Source organism: Astatotilapia calliptera, chromosome 15 (assembly GCF_900246225.1).
Source record: "Astatotilapia calliptera chromosome 15, fAstCal1.2, whole genome shotgun sequence".
NCBI lineage: Eukaryota > Metazoa > Chordata > Actinopteri > Cichliformes > Cichlidae > Astatotilapia > Astatotilapia calliptera.
Genome location: NC_039316.1, coordinates 22,612,936 through 22,626,363, shown reverse-complemented (window position 1 = coordinate 22,626,363; position 13,428 = coordinate 22,612,936). Strand labels below are relative to the sequence as shown.

Sequence of the window (13,428 nt, the reverse complement as noted above, 5' to 3'; positions counted from 1 at the left end):
CATCACTTTCCCAAGAATAACCTTTAAAAAAAAAAAAAAAAAAACAGACACCCATGGCATACACACTGATCTTTGATTGTCTGAAACGCTGCCATTTTTATTTGATGACCAGTACAAAAACACATTCAATATGTATAAATGCCCACTGACCAGTAGGACATACTTCTATGTAGCGCTAAATTCTTAGGAATGTTTCCCGGAAGAACCAATTACAATAACTGGTTGTAACTGAAGCATTATTTAGTGAATACATTAATGGCAGTATGTTTAGAAGTGTAAAAGAAAAGTGTCACAAGGGATAACATTTATTTTATTTTCCCATCATCCTTCAAAAGTGAGCAATGAGCTAGATCATTAATATCAACATAATAAAAACAATGACAAAAAAAATAGTTTGTCTCATTCTCAGCAAGTCAGGAATCAGCAAAACAACAGGTACACACACATACACCAGATAAAGTGTTGTGTATAAAGTACTTGTGTGTACTGTAGGAATCATTTCATTATCACATTCATTTCAGTTGTTAGAGAGCACACAGAGGTGCACCAAAACCAGATCACACCAGGTATTACACCTATAGTATACACAATGCCAGTGTAAAAATATTCTTTACAAACTACAGACTGAACATTTTGGTAAAAAGCAACATTCACATTTCACTTTCCCTAAATATCGAATGGACAAAGACCATAAACTATCAAAACAAATGTTATTCTGCATTACTGGAATTTCTGGTCAAAAACAATGTTAACAATACAGCTTTAAAATCTATTCTAAAAGAAGGCCAGGCAGAAAAGGCATATTAGGTCAGCTTAAAGGCACTAAATGTATCATTACACCTAGTTTTATTCACCCAACATTTGCACTTGAAAAAGATTTTTTCTATAGAACCATAACAGATAATTACATTATCATTTAGTCCATTTTGTCAACAATAAAAAGGTGCTAATGTAGAAATGCAGCATTACAAGACCCTGATCCTGCTTCCAAATAGTTCACTTTTGCATATCAGAAAGAGAATAAGCCACCTCCTGCTTTTACAACTGGGAATCAATAAGTCAGGGAGTTGGAAACTGATTAAATTGTCATTTTCACCCCAAAAGAGAGATCCCCATTTATATCAGACAGACACTGAATGTTACAAAGAAAATTCCATTTACAAAGTCATTCATTCCAACAGCTAGCTTACAAACATCTGCTGTAAGATGATGCTGCAACGTTCCTCATGTACTGTCTTTCACACTTTGATTAAAGCTGTAAGTCTGAATTATACGCGTCTTTACTTTAAAACGTACCAAAGACGCACATGAGTAAAAACATTTAATTTCAAACATTTGATAATAACAGTGTCAAAATCATGTTGCAACAAACTGAAATGTAAATGTAAATAAATGAGTGCAGTGCTCCAAGTTACAGAATTCGCAAATAAATTCAGAAATGACAGTGCGTATGTGCACACTCTGGATATGGTTTACTCTCAGTTTACAACAAAGTGCAATATATATATAGTCTAATTTTGTGGCTTGTAGGAAACCCAGAGAGCTGCTGACATTCAGTTGAACTGAGCTTGCAGGCAGCATACAGAACAAATTTCAACAAAAGGTGTTGGCACCCATACATCTTTGGTAATTTAAGAAAAAAAAATATTGTCTTTACTGTGCTGAACAATGCAGTATGTTTAGATGTGATTTGGTCCAATTTTGGGGGGTGATCATTTAAAAAGAAAACAAACAAAAACAATACACTGAAAGCAAAGACAACCCAATGCAGCCCCTAAAAAGCCTGAAAAAGTCTTTTTCAGATGGCACACCTGTAGAATGTTAAAAAGTCGCAGTTCAGAGTCGTTTGGCGTAGTTATTACATAGGATGTGATCGCGAATGTCTCCCCATCCTCCGTTCTTCATGTGCGCTTTGTGCGCCACCGGTTCTGCACCATCGAGGACAAGTGATGGAGGAAAGAGGCCGGCCTTAGCTTTCTGAAGTCCTTCGTCAACCTTCTGCGCGGCCCACTCTGGTCTGCAGTTCTCCTTCTGGTGAAGTCCACAGTCTCCTGTGTGAAGAACCCTGGAGCCCAGTGCTGCCGCCACTTTGAGGGGCTTCGATATGCAGGTTCCAGAGATGTGCTGCAAAGTCCAGTCCCAGTTGTAGTCGTCGTACGTGCAGAATTCATTGTTGCACCCCATCAGCTTGTAGTACACCTCCCTGGAGATGGCCATGCCTATGTTGTGTTTGGTGGACATCCAGCCTGTGGTCAACACCTTGTTGGATAGTGCGGTGAAACCATCCAGGCCATTATGGTTACCCAAAGCCAGCAAGTCACAGTCTGGGCAGTTGTTTTTTCTGAACTCGATCATTGATTTATAAAAATGGAAAAAGTCTGGTAAGATGTAGTTGTCTTCCTCTAGAAATACTGCATAGCCACTGTAGCCCTGCATCGCCTGCACTCGCTCCCACACGAAGTGCAGCTTCCACCACCAGTGGTGTTTGGTTTGAGTGATGAAGGCTTCTCTGTAATGACCGTAGGAGTCGGGGTGTTCTGCATTGAGGCATTCTGTTTCCAGAGCCCTGTCCTTGGATATGTCTCGGGGGCAGTCTCGTGGATCCTGCCCAGGAAACTCTCTGGGATACAGCTGAGTGCTGAAGGGGAAATAAATCTGCAGTACCTTGCAGAAAGTTATCCCTTGAACAATTGTGTTGATTTCCTCTGAAAAATAGTCATGGCTAAAGATGAGGAGGAAGCTGTGGACCTCAGCAGCTTTGGCCAAAGATTTGATAAGCAGGCTGAGGTATTCTGGTCTGTTGTGGACTTGCACAACCAGCACCAGCCGAGGGTCCCCTGGAAATCTGTCTGCATTGTAAACAGACTGCTTTAAGTTGGCACTGTAAACGGACTGAGTTAGCTCTGACAGCGACCTGAAGTTCAACTTTACCGGGTCACTAGAGCTCACGCCCGGGTTCTTTTTTACGGTGTTACCGGGTCCGCTTGTGTCATCAGAAACTAATAACACGCGTGTTGAAAACAAAAGAGTAACAACTACGAATGAAATGCCGAGAAGAGCGAGCAGATTCCTCTTGAGCAGCCGAAACCTCATTTTCTTTAAGTAAAAACACACTCCGGAGTTAAATAGCAGTGGCGTTCATTCACCTTGTCGCGCGCCTCTTCGCCACAAACTTCCGTGCAACATTGCGTCCTCGCGCTCCTCCTCATGAACGCTCCATTGTCGCGTGACAGTTCTTGAACCGTGTGTCAAACGCTTCCTGACGGTTGCTCTAAAAAAGATGTCGAGGGCTTTCCAGAGGAGAGCCGTGTCATTTGTTACACAGTCGCTCCTGCCGCTTGTTTTTAACACCTGTGTGTGGAAAAGTAGAAGCAAGCGGTTTGACCAACTTCATAAAACTTACGTGTACATTTAGCGGTTAAGAAAAAGGGAAGTTAACTGTCCGTTGTTAGCTTGTTTTACTTACCCGAAGTAGTTGTACTGTGTCAACACGATACTACCAGGAAGAGGATGATAGGACTGTGATACATGTTGGGTTCAACTTGTTGACTGCTGACGTGTACAATCCAACCAACTGGGGGAGAGTGCGACGTCCTGCTCAGCAAATCATGATCCTGCGTATAGCTCCGTAACATGAGAAGGAAATGTAGATCAGAGCCCATTTGATTGGTAAATGATAGCGAATGTTTTATAGAAGGGTACTGCTTTCACTGCAAAGACTTTGGAATTAGATATTTGCTTATTACGTGGTGTATGAAATTAGACTGTTGTATGTAGGTACTAAAGCCATTGAGTGAAATAAGAGTGACTGGGACTGTTTGTTTTTTGCTCTCCTTTTTTCTCCCTTTTTACTTCTCATTCGAGTAAGCGTTCTGCCCCTAAATTGAAAAAACAAATCTATTTGGAGTGGAATCAAGGTTAGGGATGCTAAAGGAGGCATGGCACTCTGGTTACATTCAGGTGATGAGGGAAGTTATTTTGGGTGGTTTGGAGAGCACCCTATTAATCTGTGATGTAAGCTAGAATAAGGACTGTACATCATTTGAAATGTCCCATTCTAAACTGAACCTTTAAGAATCCACCCACGCTATAAAGCTGCCTTTTGTTGCTGTCACATCATCTCCCAGTGGAAGTAGCTGGGAACTGTGATGGCACACCCTCCCTGGGCGAGGCCTGGGATTTCAAAGTAGGAGTATTTGTTAAGTGTGTTACCTTCGGCATGTCACAACCCTCCATGTTTACCATATTAGCTACAACCACCTGGGAAGTTCTGCAGTCTGACCTGTAGAAACACTAAACATGTGGGTCACTGGTCAATACTAACGAAAGAAAGTTGAGATTAGATTGATCTCGGTCACAAATATTTGTTATTATTTATTTTTTGGCTGACTGTAAGTCTGAAAACATAAAGGTGATCAGTTCTGTATATAATATACAAACTGTTTCTTTTTTGCATTATTTATAGCTTTTTTGTTATCAGCTAAGCTGGTTAGCATTGTTTCCATTGATAAATGTAACAAACTAAAAACAGCCTGGTAACAAATCGAGGACCACATTACAACACTTTATACCGGTTGTGTTGCAGTAGTGAATTATATTTGTGTTTCAGTCAACTGCCTATCTGGTATACTCTTAATCTATTGACCTTACAATAAAAAAAAATTGTTTTAGGTTATTTCAGTTTCCTCAACCTATGCTTTACACCCTGCTGGATTCTTGCCCCAATCAACGATGTCATGTCACACCAGCACATGCAATTCTGATTTTCTTTGCAGATAGGGATTGCGGAAAAAAAACACCAGGGAAAAAATGAATGCTGTAAATGTTGTATAGTTATACTGTTCCATACTGTTGTGACCCAGTCACTGTTCATGCCTCCTTATACACGTAAATGTTTCTGTGGCCTTACTGACTTTGGGCTAGTTCTACATCGTTCATGAAAGGAAACACAATGGACCCCCCCCCCCCCGATCTGTTCAGGTCTGACTGGTTCAACACATAACAAAAGCATGAGGTGTAACTCCTGAAACTCTGAGGCTGGAAAGCTTGATCCTCCTGATAGGAAGAAACCTAACAAAAGGAGATGGAACTAAAGATGTTATGGCTTAACAATAAATTCTTTCCATCCAGGAGCGACGGTTGGAAATGACCTTTTAGCTATGTCTGGTACAGTATATGTGTGTTTTGTATTATCTCTGCTATATAATATAAATAAATAAGTAGAATAAACACAAATACCAGATTTTCAGTTTCATGGTTTGTGGTCAAATGATGAGAGAGGTCAGCATTGTTTTATTCCTTGATTTTGGATGTTTCCTTTGTTTCTCAAGGTGCTACTGAGATTACATGACTTTACAAAAGAAAAGAATAGAGAGAGTTAAACACAATAGAGATAGTTAAATGTGCAAATGCAAAACACATATCACCATCATGGAAATGCAGCATACTTGTTTACTGTCAGTGGCACAGGTTGCTAATAGGAAACGTGTGACACACATTTGCATCTACTGTTTCCTTTTCCTTTCTTTTTGTTTTTAGTAGAATGAACATTTTGTCTTTAAAGCCCACTATTCTCAAAGGAAGATCTTCTGTAGGCAGTGCCACTTTCTCCACATCATACAAATGAGCAGGCCAGTGTGCTCCACTGAGATCATTTTCATGGAAATCACTTAACTTGAAATCCATTTCAGCGAGCATCTCTAGTATCTGTTGAGTGACAGTTATCAGTCTGTAATCAGGAGGTTGTCTTTTTTTAGGACTGATAGTTTATGCCAGACTGTCAAAAAAACATATCTAAAGATGACTACGTTTAGCTGCCCAATACAGCAGAAGCATATCTTGACAAAAGCTTTATTTGAATTGCAAATGTTGAGGAACGCCTGTCAGAGGCTTTAGTCAATTGAAACTGTGCTGTGGTTTACCAGCAGACACGCGCATGATAAAGCCTGTTTTTAACTAAAAACTTTATTTCTAATAAACTATAGTACAGCCTGATTTAAAGCAGTCTGACAGGTGTTTTTCCAGTGTGATTATAGTGGATGTGTACTTTCATCACAGTTCACTTTATTTAACTGTTAGCACTGATGCTTTCAGAAACACGACAAAAACATAGCCTTCCGTTTTTAAGACTTCGTGTGTTTTTCGTTTTTGCTAAGTGAAAGCCAGTGAAGGAGTCAGAATGTGGTCATTTTTACGGCAGAACAGGACAACGCGCAGAGAGGTCGTTACATTTTCAGGCCATTAGGGGTCGCAGTTTAATACATTATAGTCTGGCAGTGCATTAAACTGAAAAGCCTTATTTCTGATCTGTAGACTTACTAATCTAAGTAGAGTTGTTGTTTTTACTATTTTAATATTAAAACAGTTCGTATACACCAATGTCTGCTGTATTTTAATAGGAATCAATTCTGTTTCCATGTAATAACTATTCTATTTTCTTTAGTGATTTAGTTTCAGATGCCACCAGAAGTGGAACAGACCGTCTGCTCCACTTCTGGAACACACAGTCCTTCAGGCATTATTTACAATAAACATAGTTTTGTGTTTTTTTGTTGTTTGTTTGTTTAAAAAAAAAGAAAAGAAAAAAAAAGAAAGAAAGAAAAGAAAAGAAAAGAAATTAGCACAGAAAAAAATCAAAGCAAATACAAGATAGAGAACAAAAATGAATATTATAAAGAAATATAATAATGATAAAAGAAACAGAAAATAATCCACAAACATCACTGTCCATAAAATAAAAAAAACCCCATTTCATATTATTGTTTGAACAGTATAGAAGTTTGTAAATGATTATTATAACATAATATTTTAAAGTATTGGCATGGTTGTATTGTAACAGTGTAAGGGTTTGGCCACTGTGTGGCTCTGTTGAGAGAAGCAACTTTAAGGCTCCTCAAGGCTTGATATATTACTTCCCAGGTGTGGAAAATGGAAGAGTAAAAATACATGACACCTGTATTTTATTTGACCAAACGCAGGAAATAACCATATTACTATAAGGAATGTAAATTTAAGTCAGGGTGTGGATGTGTTGTTTCTGGATGTTTATTTCCCAGACTTCAGTGAGTCCCGTCCCAGTGCAGCCAGGGGTTCTCATGCCTTGAAGCCCCTTGTGTAGCATCAACAGTTATCTGAACCTCAGCCAGGAAAAAGCCCCACGCTTCTTCCCCTTCTTCACAGAAGATTTGGAAATCCTAAACACCCCGAGGAGCGCTCAGCCACACTGTTAAAGAGCTCCCCGATGAGGCTTGATCAGCTGCAGGTAAGTGATCATTTGCGTCATGTGTGGCCAGCCTCCAGACGGGAGGTTTAAAACAAGATGTTTTCTACCAGTTCATCCACAAAGCAGACGTCACAGCCATTTATAAGAAATTCATGCTCTTAATGATCTAACAAAGGGAAACTATAGAAAGCCCAGCCAGATGAATGCCATGAACTCGTAATCCAAGCGTGAGTCAGTCACCCAGAAACGTATGACTCACATGACCTGTGCCATTTTTTTAATTGTAGCCACTGGATGGTGCCAGTGAGCAACATAGCACTATGAGCTTTTCTCCCCAACTTTGATCACAGGTAAAGAAAAAAAATGTGAAATGTGTTGAAGCTTAGCTGTACACCCAACATACCAGTTCTGCATTGTTGTAATTCTGAAACAACTGAGGTCTCAGGGACCCTGAGTCAGGGTATCTGAGATTACTAAGGAAATACCAAGTAAAACTTTGAGTTGTAGCAGGCAATGTACTGACTTTTAAACAGGACATGTGCTTCTAATAAGTATCCACACTGCAGCTTTTTCCAGTCGATCTTTGGATCAAACTCTCATAAAGCAGTCCCTGAACAGATTTCACTTTTGTGAGCTGTAAGAACCACTCTATTTTCACCCCCCACCCACAACAGGCATTGCACATGTGCACAGATGAGGAACATATAGAAGATTCATCCTCAACATTTACTTCTTTGAGAAGTACACTGTGTCCTGAGCCTCCAAATAACAGGAATGTGGAACTAATCAATAGATGGCATCAGCTCCGTTCCTCTGCACTTACGTCAGAGACTAAAGGTTTTGTCCCACTTAGACTTGCTGTTTAAGGGAAACACCCACCGGGGAGACAGAGAGATTCAATGTGAACTCCAAATATTAAGTTCCTTTCTTATAAATTGAATTTATGTGTTTATCTCATTATCATCTTTGCACTGTGGTGAATTTATTCCTAGCAGCACAGTCCCCTGACATTAGTTTGTATGTAGTTTGTGATGTAGAGAGCATTTGGGTTTAGACATGGGTGAACTCTGGGTTGTTGGTTCTTTAAAAAAACCAAAACAAACATTCATTATTAATTGTTATTATTATTTTCTCCCACAAACTGAGACTGTTTTATGGACATGTGTTAAGAGGGGCTTTCTCACATTTAGATCAGAGGGTAAGAAAAACTGCATATGTGCCTATATATTTATTTATGCCATAAAGGAACATGTGTTTACAAAAAGTTGATGTGTGGATTCATGGTTGCACTAAGCACCATCTATTGCACTGAGGTAACAGTTATTCTTTATTCAAATCATTTGATATTCTATTCTGTGTTAAGATGATGATGATGATCCCACATTGCTTCAATAATGTTGAGGTCCAGATTCTGGGGAGGCCAATCTGTAACTGATAGTGCTCTGCAGTGTTGGATCAATATCATGCTGAAAAATGGAGCTGTTGCTAATCAGACACTCTCAAGATGGTATTCAATTCTCCTAATGCGTGTGTGTCAGTTTCCTGGGTCTGTTGCCCCAGTGTTTTAAGTTTTAGTTTATTTGGATGTTGTTTATGTTTAAGTTCATTAGATTAGCGAAGTTCATTTGGTCATTAGACTCCTTGTGTTTTCTTCCCCCGTATTTCAGTTTCCCTCACCCTTTTTGTTTCATCCTGTCTTATGTTGTCAGGTTTATATTGTCTTGTCTGCATCTCATGTTCCTGTTTTATTTTGAAGGTCTGTGTCCTATGTCAGTGTAGTCAGCTTTGCTTCCTTTGTCTCGTTATGTCAGACTAGTGTCAGCTGTTTCCCCATGTATTTCCACTTCCCCTAATCACCCTTGTGTGTATTTAGTCTGTGTGTTTCTGGTCAGTCTTTGTCAGGTTGTCTGTTGTTCACGTCATGTTTTCCATGCCATGTTTCTAGAGTTCATGTCCAAGTTTTTCCTGTTGTTTGGTTAGTTCTTTCAGTTTAGGTTAATGTTAGTTTTACTTCAGTTTGCCTTGCCCTTTGTTGTACCTTTTTTTTTTTTTTACCAGCCTCATTAAACGGCTCACTTTTTATTAACATTCAAGTTTTGTTCCCTGTTCCTTGGAGTCTGTGTTTTGGGTCCTTCTCGTCAATTCATACAGTCTGCCCTCGCCAGATTGTGACAGTGTGCTTCCTTCTGGTGCAGAAGAAGCATTGCTAGTCTCCTCCCAGTCGTCTGGCATGAAAATGGTGCAAAAGATTTGAGCAAGCATGGAGCAAGGCCAAGCTTCATAAATACCCAAGAGAATCCTGTGTCTGCTAACAATGATCATTAGTGATGAAGATATTCTTATAACGTTAGCAGGTTGTGTTGAAAGCAAAGACTGTAAATAAAGGATGAACACAGCCATCATGTCAGTTGTTGATTAGTGAAATAGGGCTTTGGAGTTGACGTCACGCCGCAATCTATTGTGGGAGCGCGGCGCCATCTTCCAGGGCCACGAATCAAAACAAACACTGTGTTGGAACGACGACTACAAGAAACATGCTTAAAAGGAGGTCAAAAGAAAATGGACGGTATACAGACCGATTGCATCCAGAGGCGAAGTGGTGGTACTTGCAAAAAAATAGAGTGCATCGCAAATGTGGACCCATATGAAATACGGCAGTGGAGTAAAGACCCCGATGACTTGACGCCATTGTCTTACCCCGATATCTTTACGTATCTTGTTTGTGGAGTAAGCGTTTACACTGCGAACCAGTTTCGTAATTACACCCCCCACAACAATTAATGTTATACATTTATCAATGAACTGCTAAAATCTCGTTGTCATATTATGTGTCCATAATTGTAAAATTGATGCAAACTACCTCACTGGTAATCGAGCAAGATATTACATACATTTCATAGGCAGGCTTCCCTACAGTTGTGCGAAAGAATTAGCGTATCGTTACATAGCATGTATGTCTCCAGTCGATGTTTGTTCGCAATTTCTATAACCTCCGAGACCACAAACAATAATATTATTAAGCTATAAAGAGTGATATGAACATATATAGAACTTACCGGAATGAAAATGTCTGGAGCACACCAACAGATATCTGGAGATGGAAGAGAACTGCATATCAGCTCGTCTCACGGCTGCTATCCAGGCTAGACGCCTTCGTTTGGTAAGGTCCGCTATATGAGCTCCCTCATGTTGCTTCCAGGTTGGGAAAGAATAAAAAGACAAACCATTCTCAAGCTTATTCTTTTGCCAGTCGTGCGATCAAACATTACAGCCGACCACACAGCAAGTACGAACCATGGCTGTCGTGTGTGCTTTCGCTTCTTTTTCGCTTGCGCTTTGTTTGGCCCCAGAAAATGGCGCATCAGGCCAAAATCCTTTCCATGCCCATCCCCGTGACATCACGCTCCAAAGCCCCATTCCATTCTGAAGTCTTATGCTGGGCATTTTCTGCTGGAAAAACTCAGGCACACAGGTAGCTCATAGGCTGGTGAGTTGTCACATAATCAGAAACCCATAATTGTCTTTGTTCTCTATTTTGATCACAATTTCAAATCTAAACATCACGTTTTATTCACCAGTAATCTACATCAGTGAATGAGACAGTAAATTCATCAGGAAAGAGTCTACTGAAGCACTAAGCAAGAAGTTTCTAGTAGTTGTTTCTTCGGCCAAATGTCTGTTTGCCAGGAGAGGAGTCCCCCCCTGCTGGCCATTAGAAAGAATGCAGATTTAAGTCTTTCACACTTCCTTCAACTTTTAGAACAAGAAGGTTCATCCATTTTTTATATACAGCCTGTGTTTGAAGTCACAAATACAGATCTTATCAGAGATATGTGGGATTATAACAGCCCCGACAGGAAAAAAGTTTAATTTTATATCGTTGACCAGATGTCATCATCTACTGCTACAAAATTAAGCCAGCTTCATGGTAAATGGCCTGTATTTGTATAGCGCTTCTAAGGACCCCAAAGCGCTTTACACAACCAGTCATCCACCCACTCACACACACATTCACACACTGGTGATGGCAAGCTACATTGTAGCCACAGCTACTCTGGGGCGCACTGACAGAGGCGAGGCTGCCGGACAGTGGCGCCACCGGGCCCTCTGACCACCACCAGTAGGCAACGGGTGAAGTGTCTTGTCCAAGGACACAAGGACCGAGACTGTCCAAGCCGGGGCTCGAACCGGTTACAAGGCGAACCCCCAACTCTTGAGCCACGATCGCCTACAAGCTTCAGCACGTTTTAATTCTTAAATTTACAGCCCAATTCAATAAATAACTACATATTAACTGTATCCCTATAGATAATTCCCTGGTTCATAACTGTACAGGGTGAATTGTAGTATAAACCCCAGCTTTATGGTGATTTCCAATATCCATTATTATAGAAGGTTGTAGAATGGGTTTCACAATAGTGACCCAGTCCATCTTTTATATAGAGTATGTGGTTGCAACATAGTACAGTGCCTGTATATTTACATGTTAGCAATAACACCGTCTTGTGGCCTTATTAATTATGACAGGAGCAAAGGAGAACATAAGATGATGTATTTATGTTTCCCCAAAGTCTGTAGGCCAGGTCACAGTGAACAAAAGCGTCACCACATTACTCCACGTCAACATGGGAAATCCATGTAACCATAACATTCCTGAGCCTTCACTGTTTTTTGTTTTTTTTAACCATGAAAACAGAAGTCCTGGAGGGTTAATATGTACTACTTCTTTTAATCCAAACCATAAACACTTCATTAACCGTATCAAGTCCTTGCTTGTGCCTAAACCTAACCAAACTATTCCACACCAGTGCCAAATTATAACGGTGTTTTTAACATGTGTTTTCTGCAGCTGCTGGTTCATTACTGTCTGTATAAAATTATGTTGTATTATTAATTTGACTTACAGGTGTAAGTCAAATTAATAATACAACATAATTTTATAGTACAAACAACTTTGAGCCAAGGCGTAATGCTGTTTTCATCATATCTACAAGTTCACACAATGCAATCACCATTGTCTTTATTAACTTTTAGGTTACTCATGTCACAAAAGTTTCCACACTGGTAAATTTTCCAATGAAGAGTGTTTTTTAAAGTGAACTTCGTGTTCCTATACGCAGCCTTTGCACAAACAAAACATTATGCCAAACTCATCCGAGCTGTTGTGAGTCTCATCATCCATCATTTGCCACTGATTAGTGCTGCTCCAGCAGCAGACACATGTGCAGCTATTTTCTGAGTTTTCCATTTGAATGGAACAACAAGCCAGCACACTGTGTGTTCTTCAGTCTTGCCAGTAGAAATAACAGAAAATGTTCAGTGTCTTACACAACACCAGAGGCAATGCAAAGCAAAATGTAAAAATGTGACCAAAGCCTTCAGCCCTGAGGCAGTCATTTTTTATTTATGCAGCCAAGAACTTTTTTCAAGCGTAGTGTTCAAGTGTCTCCATATACACAGTACGTACACAGATTCCTCTCGCCTCTCATTCCCTGTGAGTGAGGATGACATCATACATCACCATGCAAAACTTTGGATCCTTTGCTTGGGTGGCTGTGGCTCAGGTGGCAGAGCAGGTCAGCCACTCGGTCAGTGGTTTGATCCCAGGCTGCCTCCTGGCTGCATGCCAAATATCCTTGGGCAAGATACTAACCCCCTGTTTGCCTACTGGTGGTGGTCAGAGGGCCCGGTGGCGCCAGTGTCTGGCAGCCTTGCCTCTGTCAGTGCGCCCCAGGCCAGCTGTGGCTACAATGTAGCTTCCCATTGCCAGTGTGTGAATGTGTGTGTGTGAATGGGTGAATGACTGAATGTAGTGTGAAGCGCTTTGGGGTCCTTAGGGACTAGAAAAGTGCTATACAAATGCAGGCCATTTACCTTTCTGTCAGGGTCCTGGATCTCCTGACACAGCGTTTTCAGTTTTTGATTTTTGTATTATGTCAAGTTCATTTGTAATTTATTCTATGGTTCCTAGGTATTGATCCCTTGCCTCTCATGTTTCTCTGTGCCCCTTCTATTCTGTGCTTAGTCTTCTCTGCCTGTGTGTTCCCTCTGTGTAAAGTCCATGTTTCTTGGTCTGTATCTTTGCATGTGTGAGTTTCCTGTTTTATTTTGAAGGTCTGTGTCCTAGGTGAATGTATTGAGTTTTGCTTCCTTTGGTCTCATCATGTCTGATTTCTCCCAGCTGTGCCCTCCTCCTGTGTCTCATT

At 40.4% G+C, this 13,428-nt stretch overlaps 1 protein-coding gene across 1 annotated transcript; it reads right to left on the bottom strand.

Annotated features, from left to right (window-relative positions):
* Positions 1 to 71: 71 nt before the first annotated feature.
* On the bottom strand, positions 72 to 3,669 carry LOC113006941 (alpha-1,6-mannosyl-glycoprotein 2-beta-N-acetylglucosaminyltransferase). Its single transcript, XM_026143207.1, has 2 exons — positions 3,467 to 3,669; positions 72 to 3,351 (listed from the first exon to the last, which is right to left on the bottom strand). The coding sequence occupies exon 2, from the start codon at positions 3,091 to 3,093 to the stop codon at positions 1,837 to 1,839; it is 1,257 nt and encodes a 418-aa protein (XP_025998992.1). The 5' UTR covers positions 3,094 to 3,351; positions 3,467 to 3,669; the 3' UTR covers positions 72 to 1,836.
* Between the last annotated feature and the right edge of the window lie 9,759 nt (positions 3,670 to 13,428).

Bases quoted from the DNA above. Each gene is read 5' to 3' on its own strand.
- LOC113006941 (XM_026143207.1), bottom strand. From the start codon at position 3,093: ATGAGGTTTCGGCTGCTCAAGAGGAATCTGCTCGCTCTTCTCGGCATT.